This window comes from Prenolepis imparis, unplaced genomic scaffold, assembly GCF_030444845.1.
Source record: "Prenolepis imparis isolate NDT839.2.m4 unplaced genomic scaffold, iyPreImpa1.0 SCAF_9, whole genome shotgun sequence".
NCBI lineage: Eukaryota > Metazoa > Arthropoda > Insecta > Hymenoptera > Formicidae > Prenolepis > Prenolepis imparis.
In genome coordinates this window covers 13,861,658-13,881,954 of record NW_028141167.1, presented here as the reverse complement: position 1 = coordinate 13,881,954, position 20,297 = coordinate 13,861,658, and the positions used below count along the sequence as shown (strand labels likewise).

Sequence of the window (20,297 nt, the reverse complement as noted above, 5' to 3'; positions counted from 1 at the left end):
AGCATAGTATATTTTTAATTCCATATATATACTGATATATGTATAGAGATTAAGTATCTTACAAGTAGCTTCAAATTTGTTTGCGTAGTTTATTCGAACTTTCTATGAGTACTTAGAAAAAAAACAATACTTTCATAGACTCAAACCTGGAAATAAATTCGAATTCTCTATAATAAGTATTTTGAAAAGTAATAACTCCAAGTATTTTCGAAATCAAATATGTTTGAATATTTTATGAATGTGAGAAATTTTAAGTTATCTAGCAAATATAGATTTTTTTTTATTACTCAATAAAATTCGAATATAACTATATATTCTAGATTCGATTACTTCGCAAGTATATAATTATTAGATATATAATATATATAATTTATATATTATAAATATATTATAAATATATAAAATATATATATATATATATATAATATTTCTCAAGAGTATTCGAATCTTAGAAAAAGATGAAACTCGATTATTGAATTCGACTCGGATTTTTAAGTACATATCGAACTTGATCCTATGTGTGTGAAAATATCAATTTTATCTGATATGCCATCTATTGAAAAATAATTCCGCGCAATGACCGGGGCCCGTGATTCTCTTGGTACGCGGTTGACTATTCTCCCTCCCCACCACCTTCACGCCAGCGCGTTTCGTGCGCATGCGCGTCGGTGGTGGGGAGAGAGGTCGGCGCGCGGACCGCCGTGAAGTTAGTCCGTATTGGTCGTTCGGGCGGTTTGGTCTGCGCGTGATCGTGCGGCGCGACGCGACAGGAGCCGGCTCCGAGAAACCGAGAGCATCTGCCGAGCGAAGTTTTCGGTTGACATTTCGCCCCGTTCGAAAAACCCGTTGCTCCCCCCGGAGTTTGCGCGCGTCACAGCCCCCCGTTCGGTGGTTGTTGCTTCGGGAATCCGTCTTCTCTCACGTGCGTACGTGTGCGCGCGCAACACTCGCGAGTGTCGTGAATGTGTGTGTGTGCAGTGTAGGTTTGAAAATTTGAAAAGCGACGTGCGCGAGTAAGTGCAGGTGCTCCGCGGGAAGAAGAAGGCAGGAAAGTGTCGTCTCCTGATAAGTCTCTCATCCTTTCTCCGGGAAAGAGGGATTCACGTGGAGGAGGATCGTCCTATTCGTCGTCGTCGTCGTCGTCGTCGGCGATATAACCCACGGCGGAATGTGGCACGAGGTGAGTTAGCTGCCCGCCCGGTTTCAGGGACGGAGAGGAGCGAGCTTCTCTCTCCTGTTTCTCTCTTTTAACCTTTATCTCTCTCTCCATGCTTGTTTATATGAAGTCACTTTTTCTTGAGAAAGAGAGAGAGAGAAAGCGTACGTTTTCAATTTCTTTCTCTAAATACAGTGGATAGATTCGATAATTTTGAGGGGACGCGCGAAAACTCCTCTCTCTCTCTCTCTCTCTCTCTCTCTCTCTCTCTCTCTCTCTCTCTCTCTCTCTCTCTCTCTCTCTCTCTCTCTCTCTCTCTCTCTCTCTCTCTCTCTCTCTCTCTCTCTCTCTCTCTCTCTCTCTCTCTCTCTCTCTCTCTCTCTCTCTCTCCCCCTCTCTCTCTCTCTGCCTCTCTCTCTCTCTCTCTCTCTCTATTCCACGTCTCGAGCTTCACTCGACATACCAAACAGGTATATAATTTCGGCGAGGCCATATTTTCGTATTACAGATGCGCGAAAATAAACTTTCTTTAGGTTTGTTGGTTTTTTGATTTTATTTAGTTGTGGTTTGTTACACATATACGCGTTTTCTGTATATATTTATTAGATTTATATCGAAAATGTGCCGCTCGTCCATGCATATATGAGATATGATAAAAATGTTCCGTTAGTGCGCGCGTACTTTTATGTGAAGCGCCGGGTTCTCTCTTTCTCTCTCTTCCCTCCCCCCTCTCTCTCTTTCTCTTTTTCTCTGCGTCGATTGATTTTTATTACGAAATTGATTAACGGACGAATTCCTTTAACGAATTCACTCGAATGACATTGGCAGAGTGATTGCATTTATATGAAATATAACGTTCAAACCTTCTTATCTTTAATTCTAAATTCGAGAAAAATTAATTAATTATTCCGAATAATATAAACACACGACTCGGCAATTTTGATTATTTATAATTTTTTTCTTTTTTTTTGCAAATGTTACAAGTAATTTATTAATCTAATTGATTAGTTACACATACATGCATGATCACTTTATGGAGCAGTATTAGAGAACTATATAAAATTTTCTATTTTAATGAAGCTATATTCTATTACATTTTTTTATATTAAGAAATTATAAAAAAAATATACAGAAAGAAAAATGTCTATTTCTCTTCCTGCTAATCAACTGTTAAGCGTGATTTTTGTTCAAATATGGAGATAAAATTGCATTTAAACTGCAATTCTGTTTTACGTAAGCGATGATTGGATTTCCAATCTTTTTAATTTAAAAAATCGAAGTAAGATCGAAAATTTCTTATTTTTGAAGAAATTTTTACATCACCAAAAATCTGCTCCGAAAAATCTGGTTATTAAGGCTCCTGGCTCCTTGCCGACCATGTCGAAATCGTGACGTCAGAGGCGAGAAAACACACGCTAAAATTTCTTAGATGCCATTTCGAAATAAAAAAATATTTCGATGAAACAGCACTTCAGATGGCTTTAGCACACTCTTAAAAAACCTCGAAAACTATCCTTTCCCCTTTATAATCAATCAACAGCTGTAAAATGTAATATTATGAAGCCCAGTCCGTCTGGTCTTTGCACATGCGCAGTCATTCCGCATGTCAAAGTCTGACATCTCGATCATTTTACAGATGTTGATTGATTATAAAAGGAAAAGGATAGTTTTCGGGGGTTTTTAAGAGTGCGCTAAAGCCATCTGAAGTGCTGTTTAATCGAAATATCTTTTCATTAAAAAATGGCATCTAAGAATTTTCAGCGTGTGCTTTCTCGCCTCTGACGTCACAATCCAATATGGCCGCGGTGAGCACCCAGGAGCTTTAATATACTACTTTTTTCGTAATCTGGCTTGAATTATAAACAAAATTTATAGTGACTTATTTTTTATAATGTTATAATTATTTTTTATAATTTTTATATTATTTTTTATAAAAAGAAATTGATATAGTATTTGCGATTACTATATAGATGAAACAATAGCTACAGAGAGATGAGAGAGAAAGTTTCTTTCGTATTAAAAATTATAGAGAATGCGCTCTAGGATTAAATCTCTCTTTCTCGCTATTTTTGTCAATTATACGTCATTACGATCCAAATTAAATGGACGACTCAAACCTTAATTATATATTATTTAAATTAATTGATTCTACTTTCTCAATTTGTACACACATTATGAGCTGTGATATCGCAATCTATGAGTAATTTCGAGCAGAATCGCCAGAGATAGTCGCGCGTTCTTGGCCGTAAATAATTTGCGGAAGAAACATAAAAATTAGGTCGCGAACGAGATTAGAGTTGATTACGTCATTGCTATAAAAGTTCGCGCTCTTTCTGACGTTTCATATCCGCTATGCCAAAACATTTTTCCTCTCACGTGACCTATTTCTCTCGATTTAACAAAACACGCGTGTGTGTATTCCTTCACCATTATTATCATCAGATAAACGAACGTATGGTTTGTTTATTCTCTTAACAGAAGCTCCAAGAATAGCACGTGCGACGCGCGCATATCGTAGAGTCAATTTCAAGGCGAAAATTATTTTGTCCTTAAAATAAAATTACTTTATCTCCCTGACGAAGGTATAAATAATGTGCGAAGATTGCGGCAAAGGTACTTAAATTTTTTTCCTAATAAAATTGTCCCATTAGTTTTTCAACGTGGTAAAAAAAACGAAAATAAATAAATAGAATAGAAATTTTTTAAAATCCGGTTTACATCTTTACATTTTATTTGTTTATTATACCATATTTTATATTATAACACTTTTACATATTACAACAAGTTCAGTTTAATTAAATTAATTAAAATTTAAAAATTAAAATTAAATTAGAAATTTAAATTTAAAATTAAATTAAATTAAAATAAAATAAAATATGTTGCAATGTATTACGAAAAAAAAAAAAAAAAAATTAAAGAAGAAGAAATAAATTCAAATAATTTTCTGGCTCAAAATCGGGGATAATTTAAGAATGCCCAAACGGGGCACGAACGGAGTTTCGTTATGGTTGTCGTTTATGGGGAACAACAGCCGTTCTCGGTGTGATAAAGTTGGAAAATAGCGAAAGGCGAGTTGTACGTGACTTGAACTTCGTTTCGGCTGTCGACACTCTGGCTCGCATTCTCTATCGCCGCTCGTTTAAAGCTTCTGCGATAAAAGATCCACAGATCCGCAGCAGCAGGTGCATTGTACCAACTCGGTAGGAATGCATTCCCGAAGGCACATTTCGGCCTTCCCTTTTATTTCTTCTTCTTCTCTTTCTTCTCTTTTTTCTTCTTTAATATAGATACATGTCCGTTTTTCTGCGGAATGCACACACATATTTTTCTCATTTTACGCTTTTCTTTATTTATTCTTTTTCCTGTATCTTTCTCATTTTTTTGCCGCATTAAAAAATTAATAATAGGATAATTTTATTTAAAAAAAAGAAAAAATTAAGGAATGCATTCATGAATTTCTTATTTCTTCCTTTTCTTCTTTAATATAGATACATTTTTCTTTGGACCATACATACATATTTTTCTCTTCACGCTTTTTTCTCTATTTATTTGTTTTTTTTATCGCGTTAAAAAATTAATAGGATAATTTTATTATAAAAAAAATTTAATTTTGACAAGAAGTTTATTTCCAAAGTAACATATTTCAGACTCTATTTATTTATTTTTTTCTGTATCTTTCCCTTTTTTTGCTGCATTGAATAATTAATAGGATAATTTTATTTAAAAAAAAAAAAAAATTAAGCAGGAATGCAGTCATGAAGGTACATTTTTTATTTCTTCTTTTTCTTCTTTAATATAGATACATTTTTCTTTGGGCCATACATACATATTTTTCTCTTCACGCTTTTTTCTCTATTTATTTTTGTTTATCGCGTTGAAAAATTAATAAGGTTTTATTATAAAAAAATTTAATCTTGGCAGAAATGCATTTCCGAAGTAACATATTTCAGACTCTTCTATTTCTTCTTTAATATAGATAAACATGTTCATTTTTTTCGGGATATATATACATATTTTTCTCTTCACGCTTTTCTCTATTTATTTTTCTCTGTATCTTTTTCGTCTTTTTTTACTGCGTTAAAAAATTAAGAGGCTAATTTTATTACGAAAAAAAATTTAATCACAAAACATCTTCGAATGCAGTTTATATTCCTTGAAACCGCTGCATAAAAAATGATGCCTTTGAAAGCCTATATCTTGGAAGCTTTAAGTAACTTGGAACACAGTATTCGTAGATTGAGTTTCTCACGTACATCAAGAAGATGATTCTTCACGTTATAAAGTGTACATATAGTACTCTGTAACACGATATATTTCGTCCTAAGTTTGTGTCAATCATCTCAGGACAATATTCAGGAGAGACGAAGAGAAACACCCGTATCTTGTTCTCTATCCCGCGATCCGATTTGTGGGCACTCTGATTTTTTTTTGTAACTCTTGGTTCTCGGAAATACGAGACGACGCGTTCCTCTTCCTCCCCCTTCCCCTTCTCTCCTGCGAAACGTCAGAGATTTGCGTCCATAAAGTGTGGCAAGCGTATTCATGCGTTAACCGCAACGACTCGTCTCTCTTTCTCTTTCTGTCTCTCCCTTTCGCGCACGCGCTCTGTCTATCTCTCTCTCTCTCTCTCTCTCTTTTGGCTGGCGGTAATTCTGGCTCCTCGTGTAAATCATATATTGACACACGCGGCAAGCGAGATCGCGTGCACGTTGTGAAAGGGACAGGAATTTTTACATGTAATGCCGACAATTATAACCGAGATTTTACGTAGTTTTGTCTGAAGATTCGTCTTTGACGAATTGACGATAAAATAATAAACGCAAATTTTCTAATGTAAACATAGCATATGTATTGATGTTAGTAATATTGATAAAAAAGTTAAAAAAATTTACAACGTTCTCATTCGACATTTTTTTTTTATATAGGCATTTTTATTCAAGATTCAAAAAATTGTATTCTTATTATTTTAAGAATTTCTCACTTATTTTTAGAATATCCTGTTCTAAAATAGATGTCAAAAGGATCCTCTTACCTTAAAAGGGAAATCCTCTAAAGATTAGTATCAGATATTCGTAATTTATAAAAATGTAGATCAAATGAAATTTATTTATACATTAACAAACGTAAATTATTTTTCTCAGGAATTTTTAAGATTCAAATAAATTGAAAAAATTTGTATTCTTATTTTTAAAATTTTCTACTTATTTTTCGAATCTTCTGTTTTAAAGTAGACGCCAAAAAAGATCTTTTTACCTTAAAAGGGGAATCCTCTAGAGATTAGTATCAGATATTTCTAATTTATAAAAATGTAGATTAAATGAAATTTATTTTTACATTAACAATTAAATTATTTTTCCTAAGAATTTTAATCCAAGATTCAAGTAAACTGAAAAAATTGTATTCTTATTTTAAGAATTTCCTACTTATTTTTAGAATATATTATATTTTAAAGTAGGCGCCAAAAGGAATCTCTTATCTTATAAAAGGCGAATTCTCTAAAGATTAGTATTAAATATTCTTAATTTATAAAAATGTGAATCGAATGAAATTTATTTTTACATTAACAAACGTAAATTATTTTTCCCAAGAATCTTTATCCAAGATTTAAATAAACTGAAAAAGTTGTACTCTTATTTTAAGAATTTCCTACTTATTTTTAGAATATTCTGTTCTAAAGTTAGGCATCAAAAGGATCCTCTTACCTTAAAAGGGGAATTTTCTAAAGATTAGATATTCTTAATTTATAAAAATGTAGATCAAATGAAATTTATTTTTACATTAACAAACGTAAATTATTTTTTCCAGAAATTTTCATTCAAGATATTCAAAAATACACTAAAAAAGTTATATTCTCATTATTAAGAATTTTCTGTTTCCATTTATTTTTAGAATATTCTATTCTAAAATAGACGTCAAAAGGATCCTCTTACCTTAAAAGAGAAAATCCCCTAAAGATTAATATCAGATGTTCCTAATTTACAAAAATGTAGACCAAATGGGATTTATTTTTACGTGAACAAGAATTATTTTTCCCAAGAATCTTTATCCAAGATTCAAATAAAAAACATACCATCATTTGTTTATTAACAAAGAATTTATTCTTAATTTTAGAAGCTATTTTAAAAACACTTAAGGCTCCTGGGTGCTCACCGCGGCCATATTGGATTGTGACGTCAGAGGCGAGAAAGCACACGCTGAAAATTCTTAGATGCCATTTTTTAATGAAAAGATATTTCGATTAAACAGCACTTCAGATGGCTTTAGCACACTCTTAAAAACCCTCGAAAACTATCCTTTTCCCTTTATAATCAATCAACATCTGTATAATGATCGAGATATCAGACTCTGACATGCGGAATGACTGCGCATGTGCAAAGACCAGACGGACTGGGCTTCATAATATTACATTTTACAGCTGTTGATTGATTATAAAGGGGAAAGGATAGTTTTCGGGGTTTTTTAAGAGTGTGCTAAAGCCATCTGAAGTGCTGTTTCATCGAAATATTTTTTTATTTCGAAATGGCATCTGAGAAATTTTAGCGTGTGTTTTCTCGCCTCTGACGTCACGATTTCGACATGGTCGGCAAGGAGCCAGGAGCCTTAAGAATATTTTATAGTATAAAATCCTCTTCGAGAATATACAATTTTTTCCTTCAGTGTGTTGGTCAGAATTTAACCACCGTAAATTTCGCGTTTTCCCGCGCTATCTTTTTTAACGACAGGGATATTTGTTCGTCGTAACATACTTTAAACGATGGCGTGAGGCCAAATTGCGCGCGCGGTTTTAAGCCGCACACCGTGGAATTATCTTCTCCCGGCGTGTGCGGTCGCACGGTATGTCGTTTTGCAATTTTCTCTCCTTTCCCACAATTCTTCCTTACATTCTCTCTTACCTTTGCCCGATCCTGGCCGGCCGCGCTCTTCTCCCTACTTTCTCATCTCTCCAAGCAATCGCATTGTGTTCGAGAATAGATTCACGATCTCTTCTCCGCAAGATGTGGATAGAGCCGATTTTATTAACGCTAGTTGGTGCTAATGGCATCTAAGTAAATTGTTGACCGCTATTTGTATTAAGAAATAAAAATCAATTAGGAAATAAAAAACCAATATTATTATTATTTATATTAATATTATTAATAATAATAATATAATAATAATAATATTATTAATTATTATTTCCTATATTATTATTATTCTTATTATTATTATTATTTCCTATAATTGGAAATATGATTTAGGAAAAAAAATCTAATTAAATCATGATAGAAAAATGGAGGAGATCGGCTATAATAATATACAGGGTGTTCCATTTTATAATTAATATAGTCGAATATTGCTGAAACTATAACGAGAAAGTATTTCATATAAAAGTTCAAAGGGGGAAAAAGTTGATTTTCTTGAATTTTAACTATTTTTTTCAAGGTTTTTTTTTAAACAACAATGTGTTTTGTTTTCTTTATACCAATTAATTCTTCTCATTATTTTGTGCAAGTGTTGAGGTAAGAACATAGAAAAATAAATATTTTACGAGATATTTTATAGTTATAGTTTATGTAAAATTATGTCACATTAAAATATAAAATAAACTCTGACAAACTATTCACTCTCTTTTCGGCCATCCTACCTTTTTAGGAAGCTCAACCTAGTTTTTTTTAATGAAACCATCCTAATTTTTTTTTTATATAAATTGATTCCTCACAATATTTGATAAAAAGTTATAAGAGTAGGACGGCCAAAAAGTGAATAGTTTGTCAGAGTTTATTTTGTATTTTAATGTAACATAATTTTACATGAACTGCGTGTGTAAAATGTCTCGTAAAATATCTTTCAATGTTCTTCTCAATATTTTTATACACAAAATAATGAGAAGAATTAATTAGTATAAAGAAAACTCGTTGTTTTTAAGAAAAAATGTGTAACTGCTAATTGCAAATTATGGTACATACTTTTTCTGTAAATTTGTCACACTCTGTATATCAACTAATAAATTTGTCACACTCTGTATATCAACTAAAGAGAGAGAGAGAGAGAGAGAGAGAGAGAGAGAGAGAGAGAGAGAGAGAGAGAGAGATTTATACTTGTTTGTGAATCTTACTTTGTATACTTGATTATATATAGGGAAAGAGAAATCTTATTTATTTTCCATATTGAAACATAATTCAATTTCGCGACAATCTCTGTATTCTCAACGATTAATTTTCGTTGAAGAAATGTCAATTCCAATTTATCATATTTATTAGGCAAAAAATCGTTAATGATTAATGATTAAAAAAAAATCTAATGATTTTTTGAGAATAACTATAGGCTACATAAATTTAAATTTTCCGATTCACAGTGACATTTTTCTCGCTTACGTTTCTAACGGGGGGAAGGAGGAGTTATTAAAATAAAAATTTCGAATTAAGGTTTAATTTAATTATTTAATAAGATTTAATTTAATTACTTGATATCAGAGCAAAAAAAAATTTGTGCCCTGTGTCAGCATCACTCAATAAGCTTCTTTAAGGGAGTCAGGGGGGTTTATTGAAATAAAAATCTCCAGTTGAGATTTAATTTGATAACTCGATACCGGAGGAAGAAAAAAATATTTGCGCCTCGTGCACAACTAAAAATTAATTTTTCTTGAAACTGATGCACTAGCCATCCGCGGCTGACATTTTCCAGCCCTTTTAAGTCTTTGAGATTTAAATTTACATTATTAAGAGACTTAGTAAAAATTTTAACTGTCGCTTATATAATTTCCGAGGTTGTTGATAGAGGCTATACCTGGCCCGTTTCCAGCTACCTTCTCGAATCCTCAAAATTCCTCGATTCGAAAGCTTCCCGTTTCGTCTGCTAAGGAATGACGCGCCATTCATTCGCTACGTAGTCTATCACACAAACAGACCCTATACAGCCTGTCTGTCTGTCTCTCCACCTGTTTTCTCGGAATCCACCGGCAGGTAACACAGAAGAACGAGCGAACCCGGGTTTCTACGCGATTCCGCGAAACAGAGACGACACTGGATAGAGCAAAACGCAAAAAGAAGCAAAAAACGAGGAAGAAAAAAAACGGGAGGAGAGAATCTCTTTGTAAATGATTGAGGGAGAGAGAGAGAGAGCTCGTCGACCGTTTCTTGCGTGCCATAAAACAAGCAAGAGAGCGATCGCGGCCATCATCGCGCGGGGCAGAAAGGCGAAAAGGTAGAGAGAAAAAGGGAGAAGCCGGTCATAGATAGGGAAGACAGAGAGAAAGTCAAAAGAAGCAGGCAACAGAGAGAGAGAGAGAGAGAGAGAGATGAGGGCCCGAGACGAAGCAGGAAGATAGGAAGGGTGATGGGGGACGAGGGGGGCTATGGGGCCCTAGCTGATGCGTCCATTCAGCAGGGCACCTGCCACGTTAAATTCAACGGGCCCGGACGCTTATATACGTTAGGGGTTCTCGTATCAATCTGGGAGGGGGAGGGGGGAATGTCGAATACGCAGGGTACGAAAAAAGGGTACACGAGAAAGAAAGGGGGGGGGAGAGAGTACGTGGGTGAATTAAGAGAAGGGGGCAAGACACGGTGAAAAGGAAGAGGATTGAGCCACGAGCTAAGAAAGAAGAAGAAGAGGGAAGAGAGAAGGGCCCCCCTTCTCGTGTGTGTTAGGTACATCTTTCTTACATCACTGCATCGTTCCCCCTTAACCGTAGCAGCGGTTGAACGGAAGAAAAAAGGAGAGATATCACGCCGATATAGCAACCCTCTCTCTTTCTCTCTCTCTCTCTCTTGCCTTCTCGCCTTGCACCTTTATATATAGGGGCCCGTCGCGCTTGTTACTCTCCTTCTCTCCTTCTCTGGTCCAGAGAGCCTCTTTTCTCCCTTGCATTCTCCTGTCTCTCCCCCCTCTCTCTTTCTCTCTTTCTCTCTGCTCTGCTTGTCCCCTTCTACCCTTTCTCTTCTCTCCTTGCATCCCCCTATCCCCCTTCTCCCTTGAGATTGCTGGCATGCGAGTCAACTGTACCTTGCAACTGTTATCTAGGCAACGACCTTGCCTTCTCTATCTCCCTTTCGAACTCTCCTCTTCCCCTTCTCTCTCTCTCTCTCTTTCTCCTTCTCCGTCTCTTTCCTCGATCCTTCTTGCCCTCTTGCCGTCGTGTCGAGACCCAGCTTCACGACCGGGTCCTCTATACGTATACGTGCGTACGTACCTATGTACGTACATGCATATACTGGCGCGAGGCGCAAGTTCATCGGTCCGCGGTCGGAAAATCATTGACCTTGCTGCAGATCTAGCCGCAAGTAGATGATCCCTCCCTCTCCCTGGATGCTGCGGTGCCCATTTACGCCGATCCAGTCCGTTACAGTGGAAACAGAAACGGAGCCGCCGCTGCTGCTCTATTCAAGAAATACGGGTTCAGCTCATGGGTAGTGTTTTACGATATCCGATATTGAATAATCCGGGATGAAACGAGTGGGTGAAGAAAAACGCGTTGTCTTCCGGCGCATCAGCGTAAAACAAAAGCGTATATAGGATATTAAAATTGTTAACTATCATTTTTTGTGTACAGATCATCGCTTTCGCACTTATAACGATGCATCTTCCGGGAATCACACTTGTTATGCGATCATTAGGAGATCATTAATCGATCATTAAGCGATTTCTCGAGGCTTCTTGCGCTTATGGAATGCGGCATGAGAATAGATTTGATATTCTTAAGTTTATCGAGGAGAGAGAGAGATTGCACAGTAAACAAAGTTCGTATGAATATGTCGTCTAAGGTAAAAGTCGTTGACCAACAGGCAGTAGAAAAATAATAAGTAATGAGAAAATAATGAATAATGATTTACAAGCGATATGCATATATCATCAGATACTAACAATAAGTAGCTTCTGACGTCGATAATGGGAGGCGAAGGGGTTCGGTGAAATTATTTGGTTTGATATATTTTTTTATTTTTCTCACATTTTTTTAACTCCAGAATCAACAACAAAATTTCTGATCCTATTTTGATTTATTTTTTTAATTTTTTAATATTTTAAATATTTTTTTTATTTGAAAGGGGGGTTGGAATTCACCAGTGCCATCAGATCATATAAATCCTAAATATACATACACACACACAAATCCAAACAATGTTAAAATTATTTATATAAAGAATTGATTTATCTTGTAATTAAATTAAGACTTAAACAGATGTTGAATTGAAATCGTTTGGAACCAGATTTTGAATTCGACAACCGGTCGATCTATCGACGATGGAAAAACCTGGGAAAATACATCATCTGCAATGATGAATGTACGTATGTAGAATAAATAGGATAAGAATATACACATAGAATACGCGTTATTCGCATTTGAGGGATCTATTTATCCCGTAAATATCGATCGCCTGAGAGGAGCCGTGGTCGGCCACAAATGTCGATGGGAAAAGGGGGAAGAAAACGATGCCGCGACCGCAACGGAAGACAACGAAGTCGTGAAATTGGATAAAAGCGATGAGCATATAGGATTTCGCTCGCGCAGCCAGAGAGAAACCTTACACATATACATAATCCCATATAATAATTTCGTTGACTGCGCTGTATAAGCGCTCAAAAAATACATATATACGAAATCCGCAAGTGAAACGCGCGAAAAAACGATATACGATTATAGTATAATATTATAATTAATATAATACATATATAATATATATATATAATATATATAATAATCTATATGTATAATAATACATTAAATGTATTATAATTATATATTATACTATATCATATAATATTATATATTAATATATTATATTATATATATATATATTATATTAAATATTAATATATTATATTTTATTTATATATTATATTAATATATTATATTAATATTATATTAATATATTATATTAATATTATATTAATATATTAATATATATATTAATATTAATATATTAACATAATATATAATATATAATAATATGATAATATAATATAATAATATAAAATAATAATATAATAAAATATATAATAATAAAAATATAATATAATAATATAATATATAATAATTGAAATCTTTTATCCTTAATTTTAAACTGTTTATACATCTGTGAATATATATATATATATATATACGGTTGTCCGATACGGAATCCTATCGGAATCCTAATCCTGCTCATCACGTGAGTTTACACGCGTGCAGATATCAATGCGGAGATGCGTTTTCCGTCGTGAGTGGCAGGCTGGACGTCCGGAATGCGAGCGGAACCCGTTTCTATGAGTCAAGCCTGACTATTGACAACGGAGAAGAAAAAAGGGAGAGAGAGAGAGAGAGTCCACGATAGCCAATCTTGCGGTTCTGGATCGTAGCACGCGATCCGGTGTATCTCGCGCGGCAGAAACGAGAGAAAGAGAGAGGGTGAGAGAGAGGAGAGAGGAATGTGTGGGATCGAATCACGTTACGCGCCGCGAAGATCATCGCCGTCGATCGTCGGGATGCAGGGTACCGTGACGACGAGATGCACGTAGACGAACCGCGTTTAAAGTGTAATTGGTTCACGGACGTGAATAACGCCGGATTTTATATTATATACACAGACATAAAATTAAAAGAATGAATTGATTCAAGCTTTCGAACTGATTATTTAAGAGTAATATGAAAAGAACGAGAAAAGTAATTTAATAAAATATAATGATTTTTTGTATATATATGTGTAAAAATTTATATAGATAATTTAGATATATATATTTAGATATATAGATTTATATAGATAATATAAAACATTAAAAATAAAAAGAAATGTTTATATAGACATTAATATTTACGTGTTATTTCACATACAAGTTTTAAGTTTGATTAATAATAATGCAATTTTCTCTTTCTCTTTTTCTGTATTTTGTTTATTTAATTCTTTAGATTAGCAACTATATAAGCTCAAATTCTTTAGATTGTTGAAGCGTAGTCAAATTTTGTGAATCTCATAAAATACAAAATGCACAGAATAAATATATAATTGTCATATTACAGTGTGTATAAACTTTTCGATTGGAGAATAGCATTGATTTTTCGATACGAATGATCAAAACGCAAATCAAATCCTTACGTAGAAGGTTTATAGACGGAAGGTTTATAACGGTATCGCAAAGAAATACATGAGCAGTCATCGAATCAATCATATTTTCGAGATGTAATATCGATAAAGGAATTGGAAACAAAAGTATATACATATCGCTCTAACGAGATTGACAGAGCAAATAAAATAGTCGAAAGCACTAGCGGATTCTGGGGAAGATTTGATAAAATTATTTGGTTTAATATTTTTCTTGGTATCACCGCCTTAGCTTTTACTCCATGATCAACGACAGGAATGTAAAAAGTAAAAAGTCCTTCTAATCCGATTTTTATTTTTTTAACTTTTTAATTTTTTTTGTTTATTTAAAATTTTTTTTATTTTCTTTTATTATATATTCTTTTATTTTCTATATTTTATTTTATTGTTTACATACTTAAAAACATCTTTTTCTTTATTATTTAAATTAATTCATTATTTCTTATTAGCCGTTCTTATTAGCCGTTTTACTTAAGGCTCCTGGGTGCTCACCGCGGCCATATTGGATTGTGACGTCAGAGGCGAGAAAGCACACGCTGAAAATTCTTAGATGCCATTTTTTAATGAAAAGATATTTCGATTAAACAGCACTTCAGATGGCTTTAGCACACTCTTAAAAACCCTCGAAAACTATCCTTTTCCCTTTATAATCAATCAACATCTGTAAAATGATCGAGATGTCAGACTTTGACATGCGGAATGACTGCGCATGTGCAAAGACCAGACGGACTGGGCTTCATAATATTACATTTTACAGCTGTTGATTGATTATAAAGGGGAAAGGATAGTTTTCGGGGTTTTTTAAGAGTGTGCTAAAGCCATCTGAAGTGCTGTTTCATCGAAATATTTTTTTATTTCGAAATGGCATCTAAGAAATTTTAGCGTGTGTTTTCTCGCCTCTGACGTCACGATTTCGACATGGTCGGAAAGGAGCCAGGAGCCTTAAAACATCTTCGACATTAAATCATGAAATCAACAAAACTAATTTTTTTTTAATTTGGAAGAGGGGAAATTAAAAAAAATTTTTAATTTCCTCCCTCTCTTCCCAGGATCGAAAGAAACATGTCACATTGGTACGAAACAAATTGTGGAAATAGTGTTCCATTTCCAAACAAAACTAATTTTTTTTAATTTGGAAGAGAGGGGAAATTAAAAAAAAATTTTAATTTCCTCCCTCTCTTCCCAGGATCGAAAAAAACATGTCACATTGGTACGAAACAAATTGTGGAAATAGTGTTCCATTTCCATAACAAAAGCAATCTAGATTCCACTAATTGTAAGAATAAGTCAGTGTTCTTTGTTTTGAGAAGTTCAGTGCAAGGGATGTATTCAACGAAAATATTTTTTATATACAGAGAAAAAAATCACTCTCTGCGAGTGCATTTTTCACGCGATTTATGAGCGACGCGGCGGGACATCGCAATCGAGTTCATCGATCCGAAATGACAGTCTCTTCATGGTTGGCAGTATAACGGCATGCTCAGTAAAGTGTACATATCATCCATTTAATCGTTGCGTTGCGTGCAATGGATTGACACAACTCTTGTTTTTTCTTTCTTGTTTTCACGCTTTTATTCTACTTTTCGATTTTAACTTCGTTAATACTTATTGATACATGATTGGAATTCTAACAAGATGTAGAATGATGGCTTGTATATGCGTATACTATCATAATTATATCGTAAAACTATACATATATATAACAATCTCGATTTTGATGAAAAAATTTTAATAGATAATAAAAATAGATGAGATTTTTAAATTAATTTAAATTAAATTAAATTAATTAAAATTAAATTAAATTAATTTAAATTAAATTAAATTAATTAAAATTAAATTAAATTAATTTAAATTAAATTAAATTAATTTAAATTTAAATTTTTAATTAAAATTCTTAAAGTTATTAATAAGTATTTCTTTGACGGGCATTTGAATCGATTTTAAAGCTTTAAGTTAATGATTATTTTTGCATACTTCAATTCATTAAAAAATTAACATATGCGAAAATAATCATTAAGTTTTAATAAAATATGATGATTTTTTGTATCATAATATATATATTTAGATATATAGATTTATATAGATAATGTAGAACATTAAAAATAAAAAAAAATGTTTATATAGACATTAATATTTACGTGTTATCTTACATACAAGTTTTAAGTTTGATTAATAATAATGCAATTTTTTCTTTCTCTTTTAATCCTTTAAGAGAATTCTAATCGATTCTAAATGTGTCAAAGAAATGTTTTACACAATTAAATATATATTTAAATAAAATTTTAATTTTAATTAAATTATATTTTAGTTTCAATTTAAATTTAAATTTAAAATTCTAAATTAAAATTTTAAATTAAAATTGTTGCAATATAAAGCTTGAATTATATGAAATCCAATTGATTTATATATAATTTAGGAGAAATTATTCATTAAAAATTCTTTAAAAATTATATTGTATAATACATAAATATTGTATAACAAATATTAATTTTTTAATGAATTAAATATTTAAATAATTAAATTTTTAATTTCAATTTAATTAAATATATTCATTAAAAAATTAATATATATGAAAATAATCATTAAGTTTATGCTTTAAAAGAATTCTAATCGATTCTAAATGCGTCAAAGAAATGCTTATTACAATTAAATATATATTTAAATATATTTAAATAAAATTTTAATTTTAATTAAATTATATTTTAGTTTGAATTAAAATTTTAAATTCTAAATTAAAATTTTAAATTAAAATTTTTGCAATATAAAGCTTGAATTGTATGAAATCCAATTGACTTAATTTAGGGGGGAGAGATTATTCATTAAAAATTCTTCAAAAATTATATATAATATATAAATATTGTATAACAAATAATGTAACAATTTTTTAATGATGAATAATGTATCTGCTAATTTGACTTGATTTGATTGGATTTCTAATTGCAGTTTTAAAATACAGAGAGAATTCATAGATAACTCTACATACATTCCATTAGATAAGTAAAGAGACGAGCTCGCGTGACCTGCTCGTGCCGAGTGAGAGGATATGTATGAACAATCTATGAACGACCGCTTAGAAGAGAGAGAGAGAGAGAGAGAGAGAGAGTCCTATATAAGGTGCTCGTTGAAAGTGATAATAACAATACACGCGATAACAAAGTATCGACACGATTGTGTATATGTCCCGACTGTGAATCGCTCAAGTTTCCCCTCGCGAGTCTTAGTTATCTCGTGTAATTTGACCGGCAATTTGTCTCTTTGCGATTCTCCTCTCGCCTCGCATCGCGACTTTTCCGCGAGTTGCGCAGCTTAAAGGTCGTCGTCTGGTCTCTAACACATAAGTGTTACGCGCACCACCGTGCGATCTTTCTAATTACGCTGGATTCTCCGGGGTTTTCAATCTTGATAGTACTCGCCGTGCACTTAACACGCTTTCGAGTTTCATGGAGAATACAAAGAGTGAATAATATTCTTGAAGAAAAAACTCTCGAGAAATTATATAAATTTTATCATATAAAATATAGTATATATAATATATTAATTTTAATAAATTTTATATAATAAAATTTATTGACGTCATTCGACGTCAAAATGACGTACGCTTCCAACTGGATAGATGGTTTTAGCTAATTTGTTGTGATTTTCCTTCTTTTACTGAAGCCACGTAATTTTTTATTAAATTCCGTTTGATGTGATCAATCGCGTTTCGTCTCGCACAAAACAGAAAAGCCGAGAAAAAGAGAGAGAAGAACGTTTTCTGTACCGCCGCCACTCCGGGTAGATTATACCCCGTATCTATCCTTCTTTTTACGGTCCGACTATTCCGACCGACAGAAAGAAAGAGAGAAAGAGAGTCAGTCCATTAATTATTTCCTCCGACCTGTTCCAGAGGCACCGCCGGCACCATCTCGGGAGCCATGCCGGCTGACGAGCTCGCGCGTATCCGAAGAGAAGACCGAGGTGGTAGAAAACCGAGCTTGCAGCCGCCTTAACGCACGTTGCCTTTCTAAGGAGAAAGAGAGCGAGAGAGAGAGAGGGAGAGAGAGTCTCCCTTCATGCCCTTAGCGAACGTTGTCGTCGCATAGTTTCGCCCTACCTGGTGGATGTCGTCGTCGCCATGGTGGAACAACTGGTGTGTAGCAACTCGCTGAGCCCGGGAACCTAACGACCCCTCACAAGTCCTGATTCGCGCGTAAAAACGTGCTTCTAGTTGGAAAGAATCAATCGCGGAAGACGATGAGGACGTATCTTCGGCTCGAGAGCCGTTCCCGATAAGTGACGTGCGACTTTGGATAGGTCTGAAGGTAAAGAAAGTTGAAATCGGGCCTAAAGATTGTGATCAAAACGAATCGCGTGTTAGGAGACCACGAACTTACTTATTATTAGTGTAACTTGTGTGAGTCTAACGAGCGATATATCTTATTGTGAAACATTCGTGATGAAGAGAGAAGAATCTAGCTTGAAAAGGATCAAGTTGATGTGTTACATGTTAGTGTGACTTGGAGATTGAAGATAATAAGTAGATTTTGTTACTAAGACGCGATGAGGAAAGTAACGACATCCTCCGACATGACGAATCTAATCTGAGGAAGTCAAAGTTAACAATCCACGTGCTACGACTCGGTGTAATTGGGTAGCCTCTTCCGTCATGTGAGACTAATCGGCATCGAGGAAGATAAGAGAGAAGAAGCCTCACCCTTCGCGTGACACCAAGAGCGAGTGTCGAGTAATGCTGAAGCACATCTTGACGGGGCAGCCGTCGTCAACGGGCTCCAGGCATCATCACAATGATTATCAAACGAGCTCGGGCTCGTTGCACGGCGGGCACCATCATCACCACTTGCACAATAACTCGCTGCATCAGGAGCAGCAGCAGCAGCAGCAGCAACAGCAGCCACAGCAACAGCAGCCGCAACAGCATCACCACCACCATCATTACACCGGAAGCGGCGGGACCACGCGCGGACATCGCGGAAACAACAACGGAAGCGGCATCGACGTGTACGATTCCGTGGCGCAGAGGTCGAACGCGCAACAATCGGCGACGACGCCCTCGTCGACGCACCGGCATCCGTTGAATCACTCCCAGCTGAGCGTCAACAATCTGTCGCAACGCCTGATGAACCACTCGCACGCGCTCAACGTATCGACGTTGTCGACGTCCAAGCATTCGGTCAACAGCGTCAGTCCGGTGGGTGGTGCCAATGGTAACACTCACGGCGTCAACAGCAATAACAACAACAACAACAACCATAACAACCATAACGTCTCGGTCGCGAGTCAACTTGGTCACACCGTGATCTCGCAGACTAACGTCCTGCATCATGATCGGCCGAAGGCGAACGGCGGTCTCGACATCTCCAGGCTGTCGCGGCTGCCGAGCCAGACCACGCCGTCGCCTGCACCTGCTGCATCTGCGCTTCCTGCCGTGGCCGGCCAGGTGGGACCGACGGTGATACCCTTAAACGCCTCCTGGTCCTCGTCCCTGTCCAGGAATCTCCATCGGAACGACGAGGCAGGCGTGAAGGAGATGCTGACGAGTCTGGGACTATTGTGTCTAGTGTCTCTACTTCTGGCCCTGCTCTCGGTTATCTTCCTGCTGAAGATCTCGCCGCTCACGGTCACGTCCAACAGTCTCATCAGCCCGGAAGAGTTCGTCATCGTCTACGAGATCACCTTGGCTCTCTGTGCTCTTGCCCTGTCGCTCAACTTGTGCTGCCTGCTGGTCTGCGCCATACAGTTCCTTTTCGCGGTGAAACTCGTCAAGACTTCGTACCAGGGACCCCGGTAAGTCGCTCTCACTCTTGTGATTATCACCTTCCTTTTACATTCGTTTCTCGAAGGGATCAAAGTTAGCTCCCTACGATTATTATTACTATTATTATAATTATAATCTGATGATTCCGCTCGATGAAAAGACTTGGGATCTTAACCCTAGAGTGATCGCGCTGTTAAATGGGACGCGTTAGAGGTCGCGTGACATCTGTCACTCATTTTTAAAAGATAAATTAAAATATAAAGACATTCGTTGAGCATATTATTTATTTAAATACATGTATATCAACCATTAAGCTTAAATTTTGAAATGA

The 20,297-nt window shown here is 35.0% G+C and overlaps 1 protein-coding gene across 1 annotated transcript in view; it reads left to right on the top strand.

Moving 5' to 3' along the window:
* The first annotated feature begins 505 nt into the window (after positions 1–505).
* LOC145940619 (uncharacterized) overlaps positions 506–20,297 on the top strand; it is a 46,762-nt gene continuing 26,970 nt past the window's right edge. Inside the window, exons 1-2 of the mRNA XM_083045966.1 lie at positions 506–1,180; positions 18,098–19,995. Of these exons, the coding sequence (XP_082902092.1) occupies positions 18,938–19,995 (1,058 nt within the window). The 5' untranslated portion in view covers positions 506–1,180; positions 18,098–18,937. The remainder of the gene's footprint in view (positions 1,181–18,097; positions 19,996–20,297) is intronic.